General features: G+C 40.5%; 1 protein-coding gene across 1 annotated transcript in view; it reads right to left on the bottom strand.

Moving 5' to 3' along the window:
- The window catches only part of CDH13 (cadherin 13), a 2,842,668-nt gene that overhangs the window by 1,909,033 nt on the left and 914,126 nt on the right, over positions 1-19,509 (bottom strand). The window contains exon 4 of the mRNA XM_069638658.1: positions 5,657-5,776. Coding sequence (XP_069494759.1) covers positions 5,657-5,776 — 120 coding nt within the window. The remainder of the gene's footprint in view (positions 1-5,656; positions 5,777-19,509) is intronic.

Raw genomic sequence — 19,509 nt, 5'->3', positions numbered from 1 at the left:
GTGATGCAATTGGTCGAGTTAAGGAAGGGTCTACAAGCCGTCGATGGTGAATGAATTGTAGGTCTGATCTAGTTTGTTAAGGCGTTGGTTGGAACCTAGAAGTAGGAGCTCGGTCATGTCATCGTTAAGGCAGAGTTCATGATGTCTTTGGAGATCTTCACTATCACACCAACACACACATTCCATTCCCTGAATACCTTTATATTGGATGAACTAGTTGGCATTCTGCACATAGCATCCACACAGGGTCAAGCCACAGGGTCAAGCCAAACATGCCAAACATAATTGGCCTCCCCGTGGATGCAGCCAGCATGTCCTTAGGTATGTCACTAGTTCAGGTTGGTCTTAACCAATGGCAACATCCTCCTGGGTCTTTAAGCCAGCCAAACACTGAGCCCTTTATTGGTGTTTATGTTCCACCAAAGGACCAACAGGGAACAATCAAACTACCATGATACAAACAATCAAAGCAATACAGCATGCAGAACCAAATACTAAGATGATCCCATAACATTAAAAACTATTTTAACCACCCTTTTAACCACCCAAAACAAACTTATATTCAGAGTCAAAGTCTGCTACTGCAAGATAAACATTGCTGAGTTCATAAATACAGTCAAACAACTATTCAATGCTGTCAATCATTGTGCAAACCTCATGATTCCCCAACACTCAGACACGTGCAATGCCACAAAGACATTATTTACCAAAACAATCCCCTGTATCAGACTACAAAATGAAAGCATCAAACTTGCCAATATTATCCCACCCATCCCACAATGCAACACATTTGTAGGGGTCCATCTTCAAACCGCCGAAAGATGCAAACCTCACTGAGATCCTCAAACACCTTTAAGCTTAGTAATTCATTAATACTTCCAATCTACATCATGAACACCTGTGCTAGAGTGCTACTCAATGCGCTTCTCAACATAGAAAACTCACCAAGCTAGCTTTCCTGATAGACAAAACAGAATAGAGCAATTTTTGAAAGCAAAATGCGAAGCTGCATGCAATAAATGTTTGGCCCATAGCACACCTGCTTTTTCCTGGAAGGGTAAATGAACAGTTGTTGGTATGTATAGTATTAAAAGATAGAATCAACAAAAAGTGCCCCATATGTGACTGCTAATCTAGTTTCTGACTGATGCATAATGGATACAGCAACCATAGTGACATTTCCCTCCTGTTTATTTTTTTTATTTGTTTAACTTTTTGTCAACATAGGATAGGGTCGATTGTAGGCCCTGATAAACACACACTGGTACATTGCACACGTTTTGACAACAGTACATTAATATGGTCCACATCTTAACTCTCCAAATGACCACTTTCTGATGCAAGCAGCTCCCAGTTACTGATAGAATTCCACAAGTGCCAATTATCTCCCCGGTTTTCTGAACCTCCTTATGGAGCAGCTGGGAGTAATATTCGCCAAAAATGATGAATGCTCTGATGATACTCACCTCTATATCAAAATCTAAACAATACACAATACCAGATAACTCCACGACTGCCTCGCCCAATTAAAAGCAGCTTGGATACTGCCTATTTCAATACCAATTGTGTCTGCATGAAAAAAAAAAAAACAACAGCTCTATATGCCAACTCAAATACTAGCCGACTGGCAACAAGCCTGAACGATTCACACCTCAACTCTGTAAAAGCTCAAGATCCCTGTGTGCCCTCATTTACAATAATCTCCCTTTACAGAGCCATATCACCAAAACCAAAACAACAGACATCTTTGCACCAGCAGAATCCAAACTCACCATCCTGAGTGCAGCTCCAGAACCCCCAATCTGGCCTGGTACTTTCCCAAAAGGATTACGGCAACACATTATTCAGCTGCATGCCATATCTGACTCAGGTTCTTCTGAAAATCTTGTTGCAAATAATACTCGACACAGGGACGTCATTTCACCAAAATGCCTGGGGTAGCAAAAGTAACATCACACACCGATGACATGATGTCATATGACTTGTGACGTCAATTGCATCACACGGCATCCCAACCCATTGTTAGCACCTAAAGTGACGGACGGGCATAAAAACACACACAACCTCACATTTCAGGAAATACCAAATTGGTACTAAAGCAGATACAAGACTTCTTTAGATATCAACCACATTGTAAGAATGGAGCTGCCTTAATATGCCATGGAGAGAGTATTGTTATGACAGGGCTAGACACAGTAGAACCAACATAAGCCAATGACACTGCCATGCATATGTTACTTTAGCCTCATAAGGCAATAGTAATTGCACAATTGATGCTACAGCATATTGTGTCACAATTGGATAGCTCAGAGTTTAAATCATATGGCTTTTCTCTATTGCATCTGTAAAATGTGCTGTAAAATGTGTTGTTCGACGTGGGGATGGGTACAGCTCCCTTGCATCCCTGGCAAAAATCAAAAGTTGCCACCCATTGATATATGCACTTAAGGGAACATATCTTAATGTGAAATATAAAAATTCAGTTCAAATGATCTTTCCCTTAGAATAAAGTGCACAAGACAAATGAGTATTTGCCATTCAAAAAAAAGTAATCAACACTGGAAAAATAACCAGAGAGAGGAGAATTTCCAATAACTATGCTGTCAAAGTATACAAGGTGCCCACCTTTTACATCCAGCAATGTATAATTAACTATTCAAAGGAAAACAAATTCCAAACAGGAGTCGTGTGCTTTGATAACATTTGCATGCTCATCCTCTCCCTTCTCACCCCCACCTGTGGCTTTCAACAATACTCTGTTTAATAAAGTGAACTTGAAAAGTACACAAACCATAGTAAAGTACTCACACAAATATATACATACTTATAGAAATATGCTAGTCCTAAAATGTACAATTGCATTATCCCCCCTCCCCCTAGTCAGACTCAATATCGCCAACAAAAATTCCTGGCATGCACCATGATTAATGCAAGCAGACATCCACAAAAGCACTCTGCTGCCCCCATACAGATGCCCAGACCACCCCTCCATCCTGGATCATAGTCAATAGTGCTCATTGGCCTGCTCAATATGGGACTTTATGTCGCAGAATGCCCACTGCCAATCAGTACAGATGTCTTGTGTCTCAAACCATGTAAACTATTTTGCCCAGAGCAGACGCCCACACTGGCCATCGCTCACACTGTTCAGCTGTTTCCATTTGTGCTGAACCATCACTTTCACTTGCTACAATCAGTGCTGAACAGAAGATCACCTCCCCCCCTCCACCACGACCACCATCATTTCTGCAGCCTGAAAAGATTTCCTAGATGAAACCTCTAACAGCTGACATGATATGACAACCCCTTGACGCTTGATATTGTCTCCTTTTGCAGACAGCTACATTAGCGACAGTGGCGGGAGAAGGCTAACTTCAGGCTGACCCAATAATGCTGCACTCTGCTCCGGCCAAGCCGTAATGCAAACACTCAAGCATGCATTTTTAATAATGGGCATTGTACAATTTAATTTGTCCCATATCCATGTGTGCACTACACAAACTACGACCTATTGTCCGATGAGCAAAGAGGACACACCCAAGCGCGGCATCCTACCTGAGGGACAGCGCTGCTCAAACCTATGCCCACTGCTGGCCAAACTTGGTTCTGTGTGCCTGCCCTCCGCCTGGATGCTGCCCCCTCCCCTGATCTCCCTCAGTTCTAGGAAACAACCGGGAGAGACACGACACAACAGTTGTATTCGCCATGCCTTTCCCCAATGAATTACTTTCCCCAGTAAGGCATCTCATCCCTGGCAGCCAATGGACATGCTCAGTTTTAGTAGACATTCTCGGCCCTCTGTGGCGGTACGAATAAGGACGCGGCAGTGCTGGAGTTTGAGAGGAGCTTCATAATTTGCCAGGACAAACATAGGTGAAGCAGGGTGGCAGGTAAAGTGCACAACCTCAGCATGTTTCTGTCCGCCAGGCCAGGAGCTTATGGTCTTTTCTTAAATAAAAAAAAAGTGCATTTTTTTAAATTTTGAGGTCACAAAGAATATTGCAGGGATTGTGTCCGAGGACCGCAAGGGTCGCAGCTGCCATCCTTGGTGACCCCCAATTGATGTCCCTGACTTGGCATAGGCCTATAGGTGTTTTCTCACATCACACACGTATGACCATATTTTGGCCACCACACCTGGCCAGACTCATCAACACCTGATGTAATACCTACAAAGCAGATGTTTTACTCTATACACTTATATGCATACCTAGAATAAAATGTACACATTAAAAAAATGTAATGCAATAAGCTACACCTTTGAAATAGTGGATTCCACGTTTCGCTTGTATTATAATACAGCATTTCTTACACAGAAGATAACAGGTTGGAATATCATTAGCCCAAGGGTCTACCACGGTATTAACGCTTAGCCTATTTCCATTGGTGGCCTGGGGTTTTATGTAATATGTGAAGGGTGACCTGAAAACAGAAAGCGATGGATGTGTGTACTGTGAACCATGAACAGAAACTGATGATATATGTCATCAGATCTAGTGACTTTCCCCTCTAGTAAACACTGGAACATGTTGAGTAATTGTTACAGAATCATAAGAGCACCCCCCTTGTCTGCTTGGGGACTTTCTTTAATAATCCACATCTTACCAACATTGTGTCTGAAATGATAGAATCAATCGTCTGGCCTTTACTATACTGTGAAGCATGTCATGTGTGTGCTGCCTACTTATCCTCATGATGGAAGACACACACAGTGTTTGCTGGGGTTGGTTGAGCATGCTTCATTTTACATCTATGATTTGTTTCATTCTCTACTGTAGCTTAACGTATTGTCAAATCGCTGAAAGGCAAGAATGTGTCAATATGCAAACATCTAAAAACACAGTAATAGTAACATCACTACTACTGCTACTGCTACCTTTACTGGCTCTAGCACGTTTACTAATACTCCGTCTCCTGCCGTTACTACTATTAATAATGTATGTAAAAATGTACTATGTAAAGTGATTTGGATAAAAGCGATATACAAATACATTAGTATAAATATTATTAATAATTTCAATAATAGTAATATACTACTACTAATAATAGTAATACTAATAATAACAGCAGCAGCACACATTCAAGTGTGGCTAGAGCAAATAAGGAGTCATTTTACATTACGTGGTTCCAAACCTTTTCTGAGAAAATTACTATTACAGTTGTGAAAACATATGCTTAGTGTTTCATAAAGTCATAATGAATCTGAATATGGGATGAGTGGCAAGTGTCAATTCATTAATATTACATCCCTAGGATAGCAAGTAAATTATAAATCGTTAACTCTGTTTCACATTGTCACTCCCAAGGGCATAGTGCAAGTCTCCTCCATGAGCTCGAGCAATTCTATATTTTATATTTGGACTATTAATGTATTCACGGGAACATCTGATTATCAGGAGATGGTTGCTACTTTCCTATTCAAGGGACATGACAGCCAGCCACTCATGTGCTACCGTGTTTAAAAACAAGAAATAACACAATTCAGTTTCTTTGGCTGTAACCATTACATTCCACTGTCAACTACTGTCCACTATTATTGAATGGTAATTGTGCAAGTAAGTGGTATACAATGAAATGTAACATTCTAAGTTTGTTTTTTTATATCTGTTTGACAACTATTTTCTATTTTGATTATCAAACACCTTCAATGACTTACCCTGCCTGGCTGTATCTTCGGGAAGGGTGGTCTCTGGTTTTCTGGGATTGAAACCGGTGGAACCAAAATTGATCTCTTTTTTCTTAACAATCCAGCATTTTTAGGTAGTCTCCACAGGTGCTGTAAAATAAAACAAGTTATTCAGTATGTTTTGGAACATTATAGAGGTTTGTGTACTTGTACAAATATAACAATGCCATAGTCTAAATATTTACTATACATTCTTCCTCTCTTCATTGTGAAAAGTGTTTAATATTAGTAGAGGAGAATCATAATGAAATTATCAAGAGTAATCCTAATAAGGGGTAATTCACAAAAATTGTATTAATAGTAACTCTGGCACATTGCGACCTAATCTTCTATGGGCAGCTCTAAGTTAGGTGCAAATCAGAGTTACACCTGGTTACTTGTTTGTGAACCAAATACCATTTGTCAAGGAGTAAGGCAAGAATAGGTCAGAGATACTTGGAACAGATCAGAACTTTTTTCCGCTGAGTAATCCTGATTTATGGCAGAGAGTTATTCAAAGTAAAGTCTTTTGTTACTCGAATTTCCCTCTCCAAGAGTAAACAGAGAGTTAATCAAAGTAATCGCTTTGTGAATTGATTTTACGCAATGCAGATGCACTAATTGACATTGATTGCTTAAAAAAGGTAAAAACTAAGCTCCAAATAGAATTTGAGCAAAAAAGTCCACTAATTGGTCTCTAAAACCATTGACAACAATTGTCATCAGAGAAAAATATTCACGCTTAACAAATGGTTTGCTGATTCTTTGGGGTGTTACAATATTTCTCTCAATATTCTCAAGAAAACAAATTTACCCTCCCAATACCCAAGTTCAGTGTCTTCATTAAAGAATACATTTCAATGACTTTATTGACAGTGACCCATCACAAAGGTTTGTCATTCCACATTTCAATTCTTAATGTTTAAGTCTGCCAGATATCCCAAACTGTAAGAGAAAATACTTTTTATGATGAAATGACCTAAAGTATCATGATTAATCATTAAAAAATGTGCCTTGTTTTTTATTTTTCTGTTAAGTGATATAGCTTATAGAAAGGGATCCCCAATATACATTTCATTGGTAGGATTAAATACATTTATGGTACAAAGTCTAAATACTCTGGGATCATTGTGCTCACTTTTTGCTTGTGTTTCAAAGGCCCAAAACAGGTAAGTCAGACAACACCTACAGATACGCTCTTTGTTTTAGTCTGTCAAGATGCTTACAATTCCATCTCAGATATCTGGTTCTGGCTCAGATGCCTGTAATCCTATCTAGAAATGACCTACTCAAGGACAATTCCGATCTTCTACTTCCAGTTGGAGTCCCGATGTGTTCCTCCTGTGTTGTAAAGGCTCTCTTGCTCTTCTGCTTTCCCAACACTCTCTTAGATACCCAGAAATCTCTGCTGTTCAGTGTCCATTAATGAATATTTTTTGGAATGGGCATATCCTGTAATGTGTTTCCTTCACTTAACCTCTCCCTGCAAGGACCTCCTCCTTGGAATCAGTGGCCCATTCAATTCTCTGTGTCATGATATGAGGGAACGTGCCAGCTCCGAGTTAGCCCTCCCCTCAGTAATGATAAGCACATTGGAATTAAATATTTGTTTTTAATATAATTACATGAATGGATGAGTAATATCACATATAATTAAATCTGAATTCTGAGGCATCTTTTATGTTGTTGTCACTGCATGCATTACACAGTTATTAAAACATGTGAATGCATTAATAAATCATGCATAATAATACATTATGTGTACGTTTGTGTGATCCAAGTTTCACCCTTTAAACTAAATATGTATCTGTTTCATTTACCCAGACAAAAGATTATAAAATTACAAATACCATGTATTTTCCCTAATCACTTTAAATGCCTTTTTTTATGAAATACATGTGTGGCTCACTTCTTGTATTGACAGAACAGTCTGCTATGATGTCATTAGATGGAACAGAGGGATTATTTGAATAGGCCCTTTAATGCAGCAAATACATTCTTACTGATTTTTTATTGATCTGCCAAGGTCAGGTTATGATCCCTTCCAGGCATATGTTCCAAAGAATGCTGTTTGTGATCCATCAGACACTGAACTTGTTGACCTTCTTATCAGAGTAAAAATAGACGCACATGCATAATATAAAGCTTGCATGCCATGCATTTGTTTTGTAATTTGGAAACATGGCCTTGTCTTCAAATAAACACAGGTGTTCCATTAAAATGGTTAATGCCTTGATCAAAGTGAATGTAATGAGGTCTGGTTATCTGTGCTTTCAAGAAAGCTGCCACTTGTCTAAACTACATAATATATAGTATGTCCCATGTAACCGAAATATGCTATTTACATCCGTTTTACATATAATGACAATCTGAACGAATTTGTGTTCTGTTCATAAATGTACTGGACATATTGTATAATTTGTAATAACTTCCTGTGTATTATTTTCTTATTGAACACTAAAATTCAAATTGCACTATTTATTATATTCCTCATCCATATGCCAACAAACATGCACATGGACCCTTACATTCCCTTTCCTTTCATTGCAGCCTACAACATAGCATGTTCCATTGTAAATCCATTCTGAGTATGCATTATTTAATGAAGATCTAGATTCTTTCTAATAACACATAATAACTGCTGTAATTTGCATGATTTCCAGGGGAAGCCACATGTTAGATCTGTTATCAAACCTTGTAATCATCATCTCAATCCTTCCCAAATAATCAGACATTTTATATGTTTCTAAACTCTTTTTATTTGCTTTATTTATAGAACCGTATTGAAGAATAATCGGATGCTGTCCTAGCATATTGTGTGCTTTACAGCCCCCCAAAATAAATTAATGACTACAATGTAGCAGTGCAGCCCATTTGTTAAAAATATTACTAATTTCTAGGGATGTACCAAAATTTCTTTTTCAGTAAGTATTCTGCTGAATTCCAGCTGAAAATGAGATATTCGGCTTGGGCTAAATACTTAATTAATTTTCACTGGAAGCCAAATAGTTTCCCCTGCAAAATACATTAAGTACTGCTTTGAAAGTGCCTGGAAACATTCAAGCATGTCATAGTAAAAAAATGTAAATACTCAGGGTACCTGGTAGGCATTAATCTTCCCGACTATGATCAGCATAAACAAAAAGAGTTGATCAATGCCAAAATGTCATCCATTTTAAATTTCTTAATGTACCCTCTATAAATTCATAGTTCTTAGGTCACAAACATATATTTATTCTTCATGTGATCTGGGAGGAGGGAAGTACTTGGTCCCGAGGTGTGAGTAGTGTAATTCATGTGAGAAACGGCAATAGCAGCCACTACCTTATTGCATTTTTAGCATGCCATAGTTATTCGGTGATGGAAGTGCACGGACATAAATGGAATTGTGGGGTATGCTAGCGCATGATTCATGCAGAATAAAAAATGCTGCCTATGGATTCAATGCGGCACATAATAATAAAACTACACCTTAATATATACAATATGGGGCAGGGGCATTGTTGCTGATACTAGCACTAAATGGCTCTGTACCCCCTATGGACGGCAGGGCTTGCTGCTACTAGTTATGGCATGCATCAGTAATCCCATGTCCAGGCATACAGTTGGACCTGTGTGTTATAACCTCTAAGAGACGGATGGGCAAATATGATATTGTCCACATGGTGGGGCACCTGCTGGATGTTATGGTGTGAATTGCATACAGCATTAATGGCAGCTGCGGCGACTAGGTACTGGTGATATAAATGTAGCTAGAATGGGTTTGATATCAAAATTGGCCCCCCTAATATTGGAATGTTTCCTAACACAGAACCAACTGACTTGGTAGGAGTATGTCCACCTCACTGCAAGAGCAGTCCTGGTTCTACGTGGGTTGTTGTGGAGAATACAGAGGTTCGCCCAGAAATTCTATCCCCGAACATACAGGTTAGAAGTCCCTTACATTACGGGACACAAGATACCTATTGCAACAAAATTAGATCTATGCTATGCTCTATATTCATTGACACATTTTGGCAGACTTGGCACAATTCCGTACAGAAGGAGCTGGACAACAACCCTCGCAGTGGCTCTGCTATTACCTGATAGGTAGGTAGCAAAGTAGTACATATTTTTTACAAATTAAATAACTCTGGATGTAATAAGACATATGCATTTAATTAGATGTCATCCCCCCTCATTTTCAATATGTACATATAAAGATGTCTTCTTTATTTATCAGGCACAGAAACACATTTGGTGCAATTGAAAATTGGTTACTTCCTGATGAAGATGAAGGCAACAATTGATAGAAGTAACAATTTACACCCCAGAGATGGCCAAAACACTGTGTCGAATGTTTCAAGAAATAACTATGACACTGTAAACAAAGGGCAGATCACATTAAAAATAAGGACTAACTAGTTTTGAATTCGTCCCTGAAGTGGTTAGGGCTCTGTTATATCATACACATACATGTTGGAACCATGTTTTGTTGGGGTTTTAGTGCGGAGAACAAAGGTTTTTGTGTCTGAAAAGGTGAACATTCTTAAGAGTGGTGTCACAGCAAATCTACTGAATTATCTAAAATGTTATCTGTGAAATAGATACATAGTGCCTATGTTAAAAGGATCATTAAACAAATGCTGCTGTCCCTTTATTCGATTGAATGCAGGCATATCAGGGGTGCGAAAGTGCAAAGTCTCAACCCTTTATGTGCTGGACATACAGACTTTAATCTGGTGATGTGCCGGGGGAGAGCTGAAGCAAAACTTTCAATATTTTTAATGTGCAATGAGATGTCTCTGGACTACCTGTATTTTGCAGTCGAAACCCAGTGAGTTGGAACACACGTTTACAAGTCGCTATTGAAAAATGGTATTTCCTTTAGGGGCTTATTGGTTTGCTGATGACCTGTGCAAGTAATCTCAAAGGTTACAGGTTCAAATCCACCAATTCCCATCCAGGTTATATAATTAAGTGGATTAATATAACTGCTCTGGAGAGCAAGGGATTTTCAAACACTGAGTAAAATAGCTCGGGGGGTAGGGTGGCTGCACACAAAACTGCATTCACCCTGCAGGATAAGGTTATGAAGCAAGTAAGAAGGCTCAGTGGAAAATGTGTCTGCAGCTTAGATGTGATTGTAATTCCGAAACATAGGTTACAATTCCTGCCCTCCATCTGCCCTATGTTTCCAACATGAGTCACTTTAAATTGGGTAAAAGTGACAGATGTTACTAAAGAATGTGGCTGGCCAAAGGAGTGGGAGTTTTACAAAACAAATGTCTCAGTCTGTTGCAGCAGACATATTCCTCCCAACATCAGAGAGTTAAAAAAGAGGGATGGATGTGTAATAATGATGCAAAGATACAAGTTTAAAATTTAGAAACATGTACGAGTGAAGAAAATAAGTAAAATAAGAATGCACATTCCAAATAAAGATCTGAAAATCAGCACTGTCCCTTCCCTATAGGATCAGCCGAGAATCATGGAGTACTTAGCATTCCATATACATTTTTAGCTGGCATCTTTTACCATGCCCCAAAACACCACACACATACCCCACCCGAAATATAAAGGGAAACACTGTCTATAAATGAAAACACATTTTTCAAATACTTCATTCCCACTCAGGAACACAGTTAGAAAGTATGGTTTTAACATCCCAAAGGTTTGTATTCAGTAGCACTTGAGCAGTCAGCGGGTGCTAATTGATATAATCACTCCTCTTGTGTTTCAGTGCCTTGCGAGAGCCAGAAGGCTAAAGACGGGGAGGGTCCGAAATGAACATTTGAAAGTACAAGTAGATACACCCCAGTCTCCCCTCACATTGATTCCATACATGCATACTATAATTTTGGGCTAACCTTAGCTACTTGAGTCCTGACCAGCAAGTGAAACCCATGAATGCACAAAAATACAAACTATGCTGTTGTTGAACGGTTTATTTTCTGATAATGTATTCTTTGCATGGTTTACACAACTGTCTTCTGTAGACGACAACAAAGAGAAATGCAATAAAAAATCAATGTACATATATTAAAATCTGTTTTTTTCATTTACAAAGTTTTTTTTCTTGTCTACATTACTTTATATATTAAAAAGGCAACTATTCTGCTCTGTATTCAGCTCCGGCCGTACTTGTCCAACTATTCAGTATTCAGCCAAATATTTAAATCTACTATTCGGTACACCCCTACAAATTTCACAAAGTTGGGGTTGCAACTGGGTTGGATGTCCCCCAGAAAAGGTCATTGGAATGTGCCAAAGCATAAACCTTGAGGCATTTATGCATTTCTCCACATCATAAACCTATCCCAACCCTGCGAGGAATGCATGACTGGACAATTGACCCTAGCAATAATGTTTTATATCAGGTCTCATATACAACAAGGCGGCATAAGAATAACCCTTTCCCTGATTGGTTTGCTGATCGCTCCAACAAAGGAGTCAATCTACACACCGCTGATGCAACATAGGAACAACAAAGCAAGTCTGGGTCTGCTTCCTTTCCGATGAGACCTAAAAGTTTGGGTTGAGCCTGTCTTTCTAGTGGCACAACAAGATTGGTCTGCATATGGCGTATTTAATACTTTAATTGTCCCAAAGAGCTAAAACTAATGCAATGGAAGCTGAAGACAAGACCTGCTATTTATTATGTTTGATATTCACATAAAATGTGCATTCATCACTTTTCCATGTCTGACACCTATCAAACTACACCAATCTTAACTATAAAACTATAAAAACAACAGTGCATTTAGACACTACTTGTCTTAATAATCAGAAAACGTACTAAGATGGTGTTTTTCAAAAAGCTATGGAAACATGATCTGTTTAGCTTGAGATATTATTGTATTCCTTTTGAGATAGTTTTGTAGCATTCTGTGCTCATCCCATCTGTAGGCATGTAGCATGCAAGCAAAATATACCTAATGTAACATGTCATCTCAGTATTGGAGCATAATTTACTACTGTGTGGCCGATGCTGATAAGATATGATATGATGTGATGATATGATATGATGTTTAGTCCTAAGAGTAGGTGCTGGGTATGAAGTAGTACCACAGGTCGCAAGTGACTATAACACTCTCAGTGCTTCATTTAGAGGATCGGAAAATGTCACGTGTTGCAAGGACATTGATTTACAAGCACAGCTGGATGCATCAAATCTCACCCCGGTGATTGGAAAAATGACATTTCTGAGACGTGAAGACCTACCAGCCTGATATGAATGAGTTTTGCCATTTGTGGAAACCATTTTAGCAGCAGAGCCTTCACAGGTACCTGTGAATGACTGGCAGCTACCTTCACACAGGTTTTTTGACCTTGGAGGACCAGGGAAGCCAAGGATACTAATATCAATGAACCCATGGTTTTATAAGAACTGCTTGCCTCACAGAGTGAACTTCATAACATTATTAATGAATGAAAGCAGAACTCCAAGAGGTACGGGGGGAGGGGGGAAGGGGTTAAAGCTAATCCAAGCCAAGACAGAATACTCCAAGCTCATTAGGGTAAAGATGAATGCAGCATCTAGATAGGGCTAGAGTCTGCCTAAATAGAGAATTGGAGCTTTTATGAATGAAAAATGGCCTGTCCACTAGGCTGGTACTACTTGATAAATATTACAAGGAAAATGGTTTCCAAGTGGATGTAGCCAAAACAAATAGTTTGGTATAGGTACGAAACCAGAGAAGGAGAAATAATATATGGTTGTGAGATTGTGGAGTGGCTTCTTTGATTGAATGAGGTTTTGATATGCGACCTTGGGTGGATAGCATGAACAATTCCATAAATGTTCGCTTGAAGGTGCCCACATGGCAGGCCGGGTGCTGTGCTCTAATGCACAGCTTGATCCAGAGACACCCAACTTGAGGCATATCAGGCAAAGTGGTTTCCACTGCATTTTAAGGCGGATATCTGTGGGGAACTGTCCCTTGCACTAAGTTGGGTGGCGCACAAAGGGAAATGTTTAGGTCCCAACTCTTTCTGGATTTGGAAACACAAATTCATCCATTCATATTGGAATTGGGTATCAACTTTTGTGATGAATCACCCAGATTACATCCCCTCACATTCTGGGCAATATTATGGCTGAACCGCCATGCTAATATTTTCAAGGAGCATATATTGGAGGTTGGGGAATGGCATGGGTCTGGAGGCCTTCCCTGCTCCAGAATTTTTAGGGAGTGGTATTTTGGTTGGAAATGTAAATTATATACGTGGGGGAATCAATGAGAGACTGCTTGCAGTTGTAGGGGTCGTCTTACAGGCATATTGGCATCATTGCATGGGGTAGCACATAGAGAAGATATCTTCCTTTACCCATTTGGTGGTGTTATATTGCAATCATACCAGCTCAAGAAAGAGAATAATTGTTGGGCCCAGACATGTTATTACAGTCAAGATGATTAACATTACAACTTATGTTAAGTATCCTTCCTCTGGAAACAGATATGTCTAGATGGGGTAGTGGGTGGTAAGAAGGTCACTCTTGTGACAATCTCTCTATGGAGACAGTTTCTCATATGTTGCTTTTCAGCCACTTAACCTAAATACAACACAATGGGCCTCATTACACGGTAGGCAGTAAACCATGGTGCTATTAGCACCATGGTTGCCGCCGGTACCATACCGGTACCACCATGGAGGAAAGGGGAATTACCACCCCATTCCTAGGTTGGCGGGGCGGTAATTCCCCCTTCCTCCATGGCCCTTCCCCATTCCCATTTTTGCCCCATAGGGCATAATGGGAATGGGGAAGGAACTAATTATGATACCGCAAACTGCGGTACCGTAATGAGCACCAAGGTCCCTTTGCGGGTCCCAACTTTAACGGCTGGTCTACACCAGCTGTTAAGGTCGGGTCCCGCAAAGGGACCTCGTAGTAAGGCGGTAAGGGTTAACAGTCACCGGTACCCTTACCAGTGACCGTTAACCCTTACCGCCTTCCATGTAATGAGGCCCAATTTCTCTTGCAACTCTTATATAATGAGCTGGAACTGTATACTATGAAGGGAGCTCTGTAAATAATGTGTTGCTCCATTCAGGAGCCCACTGGCTGATAATCATTCACTTTCTGTGAAGAGCTTGTGAAATCAGAGAGAATGGGAGACATAGGCCATGAGATGGGGTGAGGACCTTCTGGGGACTGGCACCTGGTAGAACATCAGATGCAAGGGATGAAAGATATAATGAATGGGACATTTGGCATTATAATTAAACACAATGTGCCTCCCTCTAGGAACTACCCTGTTTAACTTTGCATGTGACCCACGACACTGGGATACATGATAAAATGGCAGTGGTACTATTTTAGTGAGGCCATTTATATGATAGATTGTTACTGTGTAGTGATTTTATGGATGAATTTGAATATTTCTTGATATTTGTAATAATATTTATGATAGGCAATCTTTGCTATTATATTTAAAATACATATTTAAATTCAGATTTGTTTTTGTTAAAGGTATGCATTATACAATATAACATACAATTTAATTACAAAAAATATAACAACATAACATACCATATTATGATGCAACGTAGTTTACCTACAAGAAATCTTAAGTAAAATGTCAACAGCAACATAATATGATGTCTGATGTTTTACTTCTCTGCACTCTGGGTAATCCTCTGCATAGCATGCAAAATAACTTAGGATGTTCACTACCTAAAGGAGTAGGCTTCAATGTATGCAGCCAAAACATAGTACAAGACACTACAATTGTTGCTTTTATAAGATTTCATTTGTGTACTTAACAGATGTCCTATTCCTTCACTGTCCAGTTGCGTAGCTTGTGCCATTTGTCATATCAGTTGCACAGAAGAGCCTACATTTTACACTCTTAATGATCTTTGCAAGTCAATGTTTTGATGAAGTGTGTATGAAATTGTCAATCAGTGAATCTTTTTCCAATTGGAACTTACAGGTTTGAATATACTATTGAGGTCCCTTTGTTGAGAATATGTATGTAATGGCCTTTTATGCCCATGTGCCCTTTTCGTATATTGAAAGTCAGTGTTCCACAGGCTGGCTCTATAAACTGTTATTGTATTTGCGCTACTTCTATGATCATGAGCATTTTCCAAATTTCAAATAGAATATTCCATCAGAATAAGATCTAAGAAAATTGTCCAGATACTTTTAATTTAATTACATCTGCCCCATCAGAGGTGCATGGGAATTAGAACCCTGAGATGACACTTAACAACGAGGTCCTCAACTTTGCTACTTGCACTCTCTACAACCTACCCTGATTCCAACCATATTCTAGCTACCAAGACCATTCTTGGTGGCTCTCTTTGCACAGCCACTCTCTTTTCAAGTTCCTTTTCCTTTTCTATAAAGTTATCAATGGTCTTGCTCCTCAGCACATGTTTGATTGTATCTCAGTGTACTCACCATCTTGCACCATCTGATCATCCTCTGCACTAAATCTCACTATGCCATACCCTGTCTGTGCCTCCGCTCGCTTCTGCTCCTTCTCCCTACTCACCCGACAAAGTGCGATCCTCCTCCCTTCTCACAACCATCCTGCCTACATGGCCCCAATCACTGCCTCCAGTGACACTTAATAATGTAGTCCTCTTTAGTTTGAAGCACTTGCCCCCTTAGTTTAATGTTACCTTTGTATATATATACATTCTTTATTTTTTGTTTGTTTTCCCCGGGCATATAGCCCACTTTTTTACATCCTCATTATCTGGATGCAACAATACCCTTTGCACAGTTCCATGAATCAGAATTTGTGTCGGCAGTGCAAAGTCACTATTCAGCAGTGCAAAGTCACTTTGAACTGTGCATAAAATTGCATGAATCGGGCCCCTAGGCCCTGATTCATGGAATTATTTGCATTTTATACAGGGATTTGCGTGCCATACTGCCTGCTAATTCCCATTTGTCAAACAGGGATTTGCGGGCAGAATGGCATGCAAATCCCCATTTTACACACAAACAATTCAACGAATCAAAGCCTAAGTCTTTAAGTTGCGATAAAGTGAAAATAAAAGCTTTTGTGCTCTCATAGCAACTTAGTTGAGTACCAGTACTCTCTTTCAGGTGTTGCAAAGTGTAGAGACTCAAATGCTCACAAATAAGAAGGGCAGGTACTGAGGGCCGGGTAGGAACGGCCTTTTTAAAGCACTGCTCACTAAAAAATATATGAAAGGCCACAGGAGGACCTCCATCAGAATTATTGGACAGCCAGATCAATGGAGTGCTTGTCAAACAAGACAGCGCAAGTCACCACCCCCCACCCACATTCTCCATCCAGATGGGGAGATTGTATTAGAAACCATGCGTTTCACTGCAATGGCGGCCATGTTCTACCCTGGCACACTACTGAATTTAGCAATGCCCATTTTCTCTCAGAATCACTTCTGTTACCTCTTGCAGATCAGTGAGGGCACCTTCCATGAGACACATTTGTTACTTCAGAGAGCAGCCCCCACATGAGCTAATTTATGGATGATTACTTTTGGGTCGTGCAGCATGTCTCTTTTTCTTTGCCACTCCCTCAACCAAAGCACACTTACGTTTCTTTTTGTTTTCTTCTTTTTAGGGCCTCTTCGCCATTGCTGTAATGAAGACTGGCCCTGACACAGACCATGCAGGACCCAGGCAAACAGAATATTAGAACACCCACAGAGGGTGTTTGATGTTTGTGATTGGTCAATTTGCAGGCTATACAAACTGGTATACCCCGCAGATTGACCGCAGCCCACAATTTTAATTGCAGGTGCTGACCTGTGGTCTCGCCGCTGCCACTGCTGGTGCCCATTGAAGGCTGTGAAGTGGCAGCATTGATGTCCGTGTAATTTCAGAACGGAATGAGTTAACTTCAAGAGGTAATGTTCTGTTCTGTATTACACGTTCTAAACCAACGTGTGCCACCTAGCCCCATCCACTAATATGAAGCAGGAAGAAACACTTTCTGTTATCAAGGAAAGCGTTTCAAATTGGCGAGGAGGAGAAGCTGAATGTTTTAGTAATGTGGAACGTGCCCTCTAGCATGTATTGCCGCAATAAAGGAACGCGCAAACTTGACCTGACATCCTCGGTGCACCATTGTAGGGATATGAGTAATGGAGAAGAAGAACTTTAACATGTAAATTGGTTATGTGTATGCTAAGTTTATGTGTGTGCAGGTGCACGTTGGAAATGTTTTGCTACTCTGTGTGAATGTGCAATGCTTGAATGCTTACATTTTTTGTAGTGTAAACAAATAATACCTGCAATGTGCTTAATTAGAACACTGAGGAGGCATACAAACATCTGATTTCTTCTCAATTGCATACTCCTCCAACCCAATCACCTTCCACCACCTTATAAAAAAATCAGAACCAGGCAACGGCGGCAGCATTATAGCAATTTCAATGTTTTTCTACTTTAATTAAACATGTCTGATTTATTATACTTTAATTAAACACTGAGGATGTTCTATACGCCTTTTAGACCTGCAGCTCGGTGTATATATACCTGCAGCTCTGGCTGTACTGGGCGTTATGGTCCCTCATACCTCGATAAAGGCCCTTGCTTTGCTTGGGGCATTAACTCGGTCTTCAGGGCACATAGCACCCGTTATTGTCCTCGCTGCAGGTCAATAAAGCTATAATAAGTCTTCTTCATTAACATGTTTTGTCTTACAGTTGTCCTTCATTATAACTTCTTGGGACGGAGAAACCCTCCACTGGATCAGCTTGATGTAAAATCTTCACACATAGAACACTCATGAAATGCCCTCAAAATTGCACTCAGTTCACCATTCGTTCCTGCATGCCCTCAACAATCCATTTAGAACAAAGGTCAAAGTGAGCCAGAACTAAAGAGTACGGCACCATCGTTCCCTTCCTTTTTGCGACCCAGAACACCGCTCCAGGACTGCAACTTTGATTGAAATACTTTTTTTCTTTTTAATTCTGGGGACTCGCACCTGAGCCATGCTGATATCAAGCAAGTGCAACATTGCAGTGTGCTATCTCTCAGGTGCTGGAAAGGTCTTACTCATTTCAATAGACTGCTTGGGATACAAAACCCATTCCCAAGCAGCCAAAACGCCCAGCTTGATCGCGATCGGCGTATGAATGGCTGCAGGCTCAGACTAGTTAGCAGGCAACGGGAGGGCTGTGTCTGTGGCTGGCCATGTTCTGCAAGAGGTGGGAACGGAGGGCGGTGAAGGGGAGACTGCATGAAGGTGCATGCTGAGCGGGACAATGACGCACTAATGGTGATCATTTAAATCTGCTTTCTTTCATTGGGCCTCATTCCGAGTATGGCGGTAAGGGATAGCGGCCACCGGTAACGAGACCGGTGGTGGTAATCCCTTACCGCCATACTCCGAGTTCCCTCTGCGCCCTCGCCCTTAACGCCTGCTTTGAGCAGGTGTTAAAGTCGAGGGCGCAAAGGGGCCTCCAAGCCAATAACGGTGACCGTAATGAACGGTCACCGTTATTTGCATCTTCCCCATTCCCATTGAGCCCTATGGGGGCTCATTTGGGAATGGGGAAGAGCCTTGGTGAATGGGGAATTACCGCCCCGCCAACCTTGGAATGGGGCGGTGATTCCGCCATCCACCAAGGCGCTGCCGGTCCGGGTACGGCGTCAACCAAGGCGTTAATAGCGCCATTGGTTAGCGCTGTACTCGGAATGAGGCCCATTGTGTTGTAAAGAACAATGTTGCAGGTGGGGCTGGAGGAAAGGAAGGAGACAGGTATAGGGTTTGAATGGCGGAGGGGGTCACAGTGGGTATTGAGGGAGTGCGCATACAAGTAGGCGGGGCAAAGGGAACATAGTTCCACTACTTATTTTTTTTTTACACTTCGACCACTGATTTAGAAACTCTTTCAGCCAGGAAGAC

This window comes from Ambystoma mexicanum, chromosome 1q (assembly GCF_040938575.1).
Source record: "Ambystoma mexicanum isolate Mex_15411 chromosome 1q, UKY_AmexF1_1, whole genome shotgun sequence".
Lineage (NCBI taxonomy): Eukaryota > Metazoa > Chordata > Amphibia > Caudata > Ambystomatidae > Ambystoma > Ambystoma mexicanum.
This window is presented reverse-complemented; position numbering and strand designations above follow the sequence as displayed.